This window comes from Corythoichthys intestinalis, chromosome 1, assembly GCF_030265065.1.
Source record: "Corythoichthys intestinalis isolate RoL2023-P3 chromosome 1, ASM3026506v1, whole genome shotgun sequence".
NCBI classification, from domain to species: Eukaryota; Metazoa; Chordata; class Actinopteri; order Syngnathiformes; family Syngnathidae; genus Corythoichthys; species Corythoichthys intestinalis.
Genome location: NC_080395.1, coordinates 76,797,862 through 76,808,653, shown reverse-complemented (window position 1 = coordinate 76,808,653; position 10,792 = coordinate 76,797,862). Strand labels below are relative to the sequence as shown.

At 39.8% G+C, this 10,792-nt stretch overlaps 1 protein-coding gene across 1 annotated transcript in view; it reads right to left on the bottom strand.

Moving 5' to 3' along the window:
• Positions 1–547: 547 nt before the first annotated feature.
• The window catches only part of LOC130912587 (zinc finger protein basonuclin-1-like), a 34,704-nt gene continuing 24,459 nt past the window's right edge, over positions 548–10,792 (bottom strand). Inside the window, exon 5 of the mRNA XM_057830753.1 lies at positions 548–1,742. Coding sequence (XP_057686736.1) covers positions 986–1,742 — 757 coding nt within the window. The 3' untranslated portion in view covers positions 548–985. The remainder of the gene's footprint in view (positions 1,743–10,792) is intronic.

Below are 10,792 nucleotides of genomic sequence, written 5' to 3'. Positions count from 1 at the left end.
CAAGGGCATTGAAGATGAGACGTGGCTGGGTCTTTCAGCATGACAATGATCCCAAACACAGAGCCAGGGCAACAAAGGAGTGGCTTCGTAAGAAGCATTTCAAGGTCCTGGAGTGGCGTAGCCAGTCTCCAGATCTCAACCCCATAGAATATCTGTGGAGGGAGTTGAAAGTCCGTGTTGCCCAACGACAGCCCCAAAACATCACTGCTCTAGAGGAGATCTGCATGGAGGAATGGGCCAAAATACCAGCAGCAGTGCGTGAAAAGCTTGTGAAGAGTTACAGAAAATGTTTGGCCTCCGTTATTGCCAACTAAGGGTACATGACAAAGAATTGAGATGAACTTTTGGTATTGACCAAATACTTATTTTCTACCATGATTTGCAAATAAATTCTTTAAAAATCAAACAGTGTGAATTTCAGTTTTTTTTCCACATTCTGTCTCTCATGGTTGAGGTTTACCCATGTGGACAATTACAGGCCTCTCTAATATTTTGAAGTGGGAGAACTTGCACAATTAGTGGTTGACTAAATACTTATTTGCCCCATTGAATATATACACACATAGACACACACACACTGTATGGCTCTTGTGGAATCACATTTAAAATGTGTACGGTGTTTTGGCTCTCCCGGTCAACAAGGTTCCCGACCCCTAATTTAGACGGTTCATTCTGTGCGCTGGTGTTTGTGTTTTCATCAAAATGTTCACAATGCGCACATTTATAAAATAATCGAATACCAAACCACCAGGAACAGACTAAACTCAAGATAATCTTACTACCAACTGAAATCACATCATATGAACTGTATACAACCAAGTCTACTTACACAGTAACATGTATTTTTCGTTTGTTTGGGTTTTTTTTCCTGTATACAGTGTTCTTCATTTTCTTTGCCTCCAAACACTTTCTAGCTAGACTCAAATTTTAGAAGTCCTAATCAGAGATTCTTACAGTTGCTTCAAAGTTAAATGTGTCTCAATGTCTATGCCTTGTCTATAGAGGAACATTTGCTTTCCATTACTTTTCTGTGGAGGTTTGAGTTCTGGCTATGCCTGTTTCTACTGCGTACTGAAGAAAATGTTGTCTCACACCCAGGAATTTTACATTTATGAAGCATTTTCAAATGAACAGTCTTATAGTGAGCTCTGAATACCCCTTTGTTACTGTAGACCTTTTGGCAAATGTGGCAGGTAATAGGAGATCCAAATCGAAGTACTTTATGTGCTTCTCCAACACTATTCAAGAGCTCGCCTTCCCTATGTAAGAATGTACCTCCCATAGTCTTCCCAATAAAGCTACCATCACTGTCCTTCATATGGAACACCTTCAAATTCTCATCAGGTCTAGCTCCTTCCTCAATGTCAACATCATTTTCCCAGCAATATCGACCATTCTTGCTGCAGTGAGTTGGAATAGAAGAACTGCTCGGATTCAGTACTTTGCTATCGTCACTCCCCCCTTTTAAAAATCGCACATCTGCTTTATTAAACGTTTCAGTCATTTCTAAGGGTGCAGGAAATTTGCTAATTGGGTATACCAAACCCATGTTATTGTGTCCTCCAAATGTCACATTTTTCTGACATGTGGGGTCTTGGTAACCAAGATCTTGGTTCTGGCAGTCATCCATGGGAACACATTCTCTCTCTTTGCAGCACGTTGAATAAGCGTAGAGGAAGTTTTTCTGGTTTTCATGGTCTTTGGTCTTCAGCTTGTGATAAAGGTAGAAATTTGCACTGTGCCTGCAGGAAAAAATATCAGCATTTCAATTCAACAGGATTATTCACGCAGTGAGCATTTTAACATTATTTTACTGGTCACTACAATCTTGGGATGTGACAACGTGACAAAGTGCTTTTCCTCTGGGTTTCTAATGATTAATCAAGCAGTTTCAATCCTTGAAGGGGGATCACCTCTTTTTGGAGGGGTGGCTGGTGATGTTATTTAAAAAAAAAAAAAAAAAAAAAACATATCTATATATATTACATATATGTGTGTGTGTGTGGGTGTGTGTGTGTGTGTGGGTGGGTGTGCGTGGGTGTGTGTGTGTGTGTATATCATTCAACTGTGTGCCTATGAAAGAAGTTTGTAGGTTCGCGAGCATTTTCTGATGTTTAATGCCTGATTGCCAGCGTGAGACCTCTTGTTTTTCATTATTCTTGCCTTAGTTGCTATTTTATTTTAAATGGTTATTGAGTTGTTTAGTTGCAGTCATATTTTTGGAATCAAAGCACCGTATACCGGAACGGCTTTCCGGCCCCAAATCCTACACCGTAATGGCATTCCGTACCGTTCCGGCCCACTTTCCCCCCTGCTGATAATGATCCTGATTATTTGATTCAGGTGTTTTGGAGAAGGGAGATGTGGAAAATAGACTAGTTAGGTGCCCTCGAAGACTGGAGTTGGTGACCCCTGCTCCAGATCTATTTCCGCTATTAATGTATTTCATTTACATTTGTTTCTTAAATTTTCAAACTAATTTCATGAAGATATTTTGCACTGTAGTTTTAACATGCTACAACATAGCACTCCTGTGGGGTTAAAACGTCTATGGTACAGCATTTATGCCTTATTTGTATCTCAAACTGAAAGAGGTTTGATGCACTCATGTTTTTCACTGACCAGTTAAAACTGTTGTTTGCATATTACTTGTTTTGGACTAATGCCCTCGTGTTCTTCACTCATTAGTTAATACTGTACTTTAACTCATACTAGGATGAAAAGGTGTTTGCATGCAATTTATTATGGGCAGACAATTTGTTAAATGTAATGACCAAATGGGCAATAAAAAAAAAAACAATTGACAATCAAGTGCTTCTCTTTTGTGTGCAATGACTTTGGGGTAAAACAAACCTGATCTACAATAGTAATAATTAAGTTAAGATATTTAATTATTTTTTTTTATTAAAAAAAAAAAAAAAAAAAGTAAAATATACAATACACTACACTTCCATCATTAATAAATAATACTCAGTTTTAATAGTTATTAAGTGATATACTGTGATAAGTTTCAAAAGGTTAAGTAAACCTTAAATTATTTAAGTATATTATTGTTGATGCATTTAGGTAATATTTACTAACTTATTTTACACAAATCAAACTGAGTGTAAATTGTTACCTCAATTTTTTGGAGTAAATTATGCAGGATGTTTTTTATTAATACTGTTGGTGCTGTCTTTTAGCGGCTTTGGATACCCTCCCTCCCCCCATCAAGTTTGTTTTTGGAAACTTGCCTTCTTTTCCACCTCGTCTAATAAAATACTGTCAAACAAAATTTTGAATATTTTTCATCTCATTCAATAAATATGGATCATTTGTCCCTTTATGTTGTTGTTCCTTTTGTTTTCATTCTCTAGTTTGTTTCTGATATGTTTCCAGTCTCCCCTGTTTTGCAAGTGTGGCAAATGAGGTCCCCCCTTCCTCTCATCACTGCTTTGAGGGCATGCTATAGAATTTCTGGGTCCTCTTCATTGTCCTTTACCTGCTTATTGCTACATCTTTGTCCTTTCAATTGTCCAACTTAATCTTTAAATTTTTAAATACCTTGATTACAGGTGCTGACAGTGAATTTGATCATCATTAACTCATTCACTCACAGCCATTTTCACCCGAGCAAGGCCCTTCGCTCCCGACTTTTTTCCTGGATTTTGACTGATTTTGCAAGGCCCACAGAAAATTATGTTCTATTGCAATATAAACACCAAAAGAAAAATTAGACTCTCTTCTTTCAGCAGAAAAAAGTAAGTTCAAATCTTTTTCCATTCTTTAGAAATCAGCATTAGAAAATAGCTTAGTTTGAGCAATTTTCTGATGAAAAGACGGAGAAAATGAGCTTTTTGTAAACGCATACATTTCAAACATAACTTTGACTTTAACACAGCTATTTTTTTGTTTTCTTTATATCCCAAACATCTGACTAACACTTTCCTTTTACAAAATAACATTAACAACCAGACAAATAGAGCTTTTGATAGCAAAGTAGCAATTTATTCACACATAACTGAGATGACGCTTGGTGGCCGCGACAGCAGGTTAAACTATTCCCTCATTGCCGCCTGTCTCGTAAAGATGGATTTTTTTTTTGTCTTTCTTTTTTAGTGACCACTGCCTCGTTGCCTGGGGAACTTGTGTTCCTGGGGGGGAACTGGTTTGGCTGTGCGCGTTTCCTTGCGGGACACTGGAGGGTGTAGGGAAAGCGAGCGGCGAGCCTGCGGCGCGGGCTCTGCTCAAGGCTCTGCTCGGCGAGCAGCACGGTCACAACGACCCTGTACTGGTTGAATGGGGTTGGAGGGTCTTACCAAATGTGCTACTGCCCTCCAGAGGCCAGTTTTATTGCTTTAAAATGGGTTTTGAGCTTTGTGCATTCTATTTACGATACATGGGAACCTATAAATGCAGATTTTGAAAAAAAAAAAACCACACAAAAGACGTATAAATATGTTTTTGGGACACTGAAGCAATTAAAAATAGAACGTATATATACGTTTTTGGGAGCAAATGAGTTAAAAATTCTGTAAAAGCATTAAAAATAGTGAAACTATTCATGCATTGCACACAGAATGATATATTTAAAATTGTTGGGTCTAGCGCATTGCATCTTCCTCTTCACAATTATGGAGGACCAGGCGTGCAAAAAAACTAAATAAATTAAAAAACATTTTTAAAAAAAACTATCAAATGCGTCATTAGAATGCTTCTATTTCAATATTAATTTATTTCCATTTTCATTTAATGTCTATTCATTTCAATTTGTATTTATATAATTTTTCATGTATTTATTTTAATTTATATTTATTTCAATATTTATTCATTTAGTTATTTTTTTTATTTCATTATTTTAACATTTATTTCCGATTTTATTTATTTGTTTTATTTTTTTTTTTATTTATTCTAATATATTTATATATTTCTACATTTTCTTATTCATTCAGTCAGTTACTAACATTTATTTATTTCACTTTTTATTTATTTCATTCCTGCACTCTTGTTCCCATTGTAAGCCATCACTCTTGTTTTGTAAGCCACGTGCTCACGGTCTGAATGTCCTGTGTCAACGTGTTCTGCTAAGTCTAACATGTCCGTTATTAAATGCCGAGAGAACTCATGCAGAACCTTGGGAATCACTGCCATGCTGCCATGTTGGGAAGGAAGGAACAATAGCTTGACTAGATCAACTCAGGCTACGTCTATACAAGTATTTATAATGGCCTTAAACGTGTAATTAGTTGGATTATACTGCATGTCGGCTACACTAGTATGCCTATTATCCGGATTAGTGGTTACACGGATAATGTAGGCAGGTAATATTACCTGCCGCCTAATATGGTACAGCAATCACATACGAAGGAAGTGACGTCATGCTGCGCAACGTAAACAATGGAGGCAGACAATCACAACGTGGCATTCCCGCTCCTCTTTTCTTTTTCACACATTTTTCTTGAACCTTCAAACTACATCGCAATAATATGCTTCAATTCAGTGCCCATTTGTGGTCCTTGCATTGCGGATGACACAAAGATGAGCGATTTTATTTCCAGAGCTCGTCTCCTGCGTTGTTTCCTATCAGCCAGCTGCGGGGCTGGCCCCTCCCAACTCAATGCCGACCGAACATGAGTATATGAACATGCGTAGAGGAAAATTAAACCCCGAAAAGAGGCACGCAATGATTTTTGTAATGACATTTCTGACAGTCAAAACTGTCGCCACTTGTAGGATTGCCACTGTTATGCACAAGCACTCCTGGTTGCAGCTTCCAGGATATATACTCAGCGCCATACCATATGTTTCTATTTGTTAATTTCCAAGTGGTGAGAGTAACACCCAACTGTCATATACTAAATTCACTTAATCCAGTGGTACGTCATATCCTTCGGATATTAGTCCAGTTTACGAGATTCTTTAACTACAAAGTATTCTCTCTCTTGAGTCCGATTGCCTCACACCACCTTTTCATTCCCTCTTCCTCTGATTATAACTTTCAGATATGACATGATAAGGGTATCAAATCCTTTGCAAATGTTTGAAGATGGACATTTTGTGTCATTTACTCAACTGACTGAGAAATATAACCTGCCCAAAACTCACTTTTTTTCTTTATCTGCAAGTCAGGCATTATGTGCGCTCGAATGTGCCCAATTTGTCCTTAGTACCCAGTACCAATCCAATCGACCGCTATCTTTCCTTTGATCCACTTAATAAAGGTGCACTGTCGAAACTTTATAACTATATTTCACTGTGTCATTGGGCTCAGCGACTGATAGGTTAAGGGCAGCTTGGGAACAGGATTTGGGGCACCTCCCTGATAATCTGTGGGATTCCATATTGTCTTCAATACATAAATCATCAAACAGTGCTAGGCACTGCCTTCTTTATCTTAAAGTGGTGCACAGAGCTCACATGTAGAAAGCTAAGCTGTGCAGTTTTTACCCGAACATAACTTCCACCTGTGATAAATGCAAATTAGGGGATGCTACATTGATACATATGTACAATGGTACCTCTACATATGAAGTTAATTCATTACAAGACCTTGTTTGTGTCGAAATGGTCATATGTCGAGCACGATTGTCCCATAAGAATACATTGTAATTCCATTAATTTGTTCCACAGCCCAAAAACCTACACTAAATCGGTTAAAAATGCCAGGTTGTTTGCATGTTACGTGTTTTGGATCCCCCTGGTGGCGAGTTGCAATTTGTTGTTTTTCTGATCAGGCATATTTTGGCCACCTAAAGAAAGCCAAGACCTACGCTCTCATTGAAAGAAAATAAAAAGCCAACGCATTGATGAAGAGAAAGTTTTGGCTGATTAATTCGGAACGGGCATCATTATTGTTCGAACAGGAATATCTGCAGTGGTATCCATTCTTCTAGTCACACCAGCTCAGTGTTTTGTTTTGTTTTTTTTTTCAAAATCCTTAATAAATAATGCTGTTACGATTACAAAAAGCAATTACAAGAGCAAAACAAATACATTATGTATTTTGCGTATTGTACCTGAACGCACTGCGGGGCTGACGACAGTGTGAGAGAGTACAGTTGACTTTCTCTTTTCCCGTCCCGTTGTTGCTATCAGTTGGCGACGTGTGTTGTGTTGCACAAGTTCTGATATAAATTATTAAAAACCTGACGAAGCTGGTGATCTCTTTGGCGATGGAACCAGAATAATAATTGTCACCTTAACGTATAAAGAGTGGTGAACAGAGGTCTAAGGAGTATTGTCAAGCAGTTCATGGACGTGTACCCCACGCTCATATTTTTCTATCATTCCATCTTCATTTCAGTGGTATGCATCACCTTTTTTTCTTTTTTCAGCACCGGCTTGAACATTCTTGGAACCCATGTTGATTTCTCCCACATGAAAATCCGCCCTGTGTCAGTCTTGCCGGAAAACAACGAAATTGCGACGCTGTCATGAATCGTCATATTTTGAGCATTTTGTCAGATGTAGAAACACATGGTGTGTCAAATTTTACGTCTGATGTCGAAAAGGATATTAGCATTAATTATTTCCTTATTCTGTTTGATATTTTTGGTAAAGATAATGGTCACTTGTCATCTAAAGAACACTCTTTGGTCACTTGCCCTGCTCTTGGCCAGACGCACAATTTTACTAAGATCAAAGGGTACTGCCCTGCCCACGCTTGACCATTGGCTTTGGGATCTAATATCCTTTTTTTGATATTTTCACAATACTCAAACAAAGCCATGAGATATGCTTAGATGTGTGGAGACAGTCCATGAGACGCATGTATAAATATAATGATTCACCCCCTTTTTTTCCTTCTCTCTCTAAAGGTGAAGGTGTATACATATACAGTGGGGAGAACAAGTATTTGATAGACTGCCAATGGGAAAACCAACGGGTAGGACCCTCTTTTGCTTTCAGAACTGCCTCAATTCTTCGTGGCGTTGATTCAACAAGGTGCTGGAAGCATTCCTCAGAGAGTTTGGTCCATATTGACATGATGGCATCACAGAGTTGGTGCAGGTTTGTCGGCTGCACATCCATAATGCGAGTCTCCCGTTCCACCACATCCCAAAGATGCTCTATTGGATTGAGATCTGGTGACTGGAGGCCATTTGGGTACAGTGAACTCACTGTCATGTTCAAGAAACCAGTCTGAGATGATTCCAGCTTTATGACATGGCGCATTATCCTGCTGAAAGTAGCCATCAGAAGTTGGGTACATTGTGATCATAAAGGGATTTACATGGTCAGCAACAATACTCAGGTAGGCTGTGGCGTTCCAACGATGCTCAATTGGTACCAAGGGGCCCAAAGAGTGCCAAGAAAATATTCCCCACACCATTACACCACCACCACCAGCCTGAACCGTTGATACAAGGCAGGATGGATCCATGCTTTCATGTTGTTGACGCCAAATTCTGACCCTACCATCCGAGTGTCGCAGCAGAAATCGAGACTCATCAGACCAGGCAACGTTTTTCCAATCTTATATTGTCTAATTTCGATGAGCTTGTGCAAATTGTAGACTCAGTTTTTTGTTCTTAGCTGAAGCGAGTGGCACCTGGCGTGGTCTTCTGCTGCTGTAGCCTATCTGCCTCAAAGTTAGACATACTGTGCGTTCAGAGATGCTCTTCTGCCTACCTTGGTTGTAACGGGTGGTTATTTGAGTCAGTAGCCACGTTTACATGCTGACTTTTATTCATACCGATTCAAATAATTCCGAATGGAAATTTAACATCAGCTGTTTACATGTCACCTTATCTATTCCGATCCAGCGTTTACATGTGTCTGCCTTTATTCCGAAAGGACGTTTGACAACTGCCGTCTGACATGCGCAGATTAATCAAAACAAAGCGTCACGTTGCAAAACATGGAGATCGATCGTCAGATCAGCTGCTGTTTTAACTTTTCGAGTGGAAACAAAACTTCAGAATGACACGCCGTTCATTTAAAAAGTTGTGTGGGTGCGCTGTGCGTGTGCTTGGAAGCCATGTTGCAAGTGACGTTACTTACGTCACCAAGTGACGTCACCACGTCAGTACGGAGCATGCACAGAAAGAACGCAACCAGACACCATTCCGCTTCCCTGTTTACATGATATAATTTTACTTCTAATCGGTTTGGGAAAAGGAATATTCCACCCCTGTGAATCGGAATGAAATTCCATTCGGTTTGGGCCTGTTCATTCCGAATGAGGTGTTTATATGGAACACATTTATTCGGTTTGAACAAATATTCCGATTGTAATTGGAATATTTGGCTCCATGTAAACGTGGCAACTGTTGCCTTTCTATCAGCTCGAACCAGTCTGGCCATTCTCCTCTGACCTCTGGCATCAACAAGGCATTTCCGCCCACAGAACTGCCGCTCACTGGATATTTTTTTCTTTTTCGGACCATTCTCTGTAAACCCTAGAGATGGTTGCGCGTGAAAATCCCAGTAGATCAGCAGTGTCTGAAATACTCAGACCAGCCCTTCTGGCACCAACAACCATGCCACGTTCAAAGTCACTCAAATCACCTTTCTTCCACATATTGATGCTCGGTTTGAACTGCAGGAGATTGTCTTAAACCATGTCTACATGCCTAATTGCACTGAGTTGCCGCCATGTGATTGGCTGAGTTGGATAGGTGTACCTAATAAAGTGGCCAGTGAGTTTTATTTGGACATAAATACAACAGCCTTGATTCTGTGTGATGCACTGCTAATTCCTCATCATTGCTATGTATGGTTTGCCTATATAATATAGCTATTCAGGAGAGTTTGGGTTGTGGGCGGGTGGGTTGTTGAGTGTTTCTTTTATTCTTCTGTTTATTTTCATGATTATTTTGTTTGTAATTTTGCATTTGTCTATGTACGTAAAAAAAATTGGTTAAAAATATTTGAAAGTGCATTTGTAATGTTTAGTTCCAGCCAAATTGACCCCAACTAGAACACTTATGCAGGACACCTGTAGCACTCTGGCCATTCTGACCCCTGAATCCCTCAGGGTCCGCTGCGCTACACTCAGCTCCGTTCCGAATGACGCAACAAATACGTTTGTATTGTTTTCAGTACGAGGTGGTCCACATGATCGCTCAGCTCCGAACCGGATCCGCCCGAGTTCGGCCCTCTCAAAACTAAAATAAAGTCTATTTTCTGGTCCGTCAACCTGCGGCCGGATCAAGCCCTGCTGTTTAGCACGCACCAAACAGGAAATAGAACGGCAGCAATATCTGGTCTTTCAAAGTAAATAATGTTTACAAAAGTATTATGCATTTAAATGTAACAATACTTTATTGAAATGTACACCAAACAAAATGTATACAGGTCATTTGCATGGGATGTACAGTGCCCTTGTGTAACTCCAAACACTATATATTAAAATGACTAAAGGGAAAGACATTATTCCTAAAACTTTTGTAGCGTCACTAGGAAATGCTGCATTGACCGTCAGCATGACTCTCCTATTGGTGCAGCAACGCGACGCTCGCATTGATGGGTTACTGACATCACGTTTGAGTGCGGGGAAAACAAACAGTAAAAAGTAAGCTACCAACTCTTGCAACTACACTGGTGGGATGTTGGATGGCAACCACGAGTGAGGAGAAACTGGGTGATCGTCCTTCACAGAGACCGGCTCGCCCCCTATCAATCTCCATAGATGGAAGCCAGGCTAGAGGAACAAGCTAAGGACCCTTGGATGCTTCCAACGCCGGCTGGAAGAGAGCGTTTTAACCCAGCGTCGCAGACTTCCTTTCCAATTGCGGTATGACATTCTGGAAGTTGCAGTTGCTGAGGACAACTAACCGGCTAGATGGGAGCTGTGTAGCGTCACTAGGAA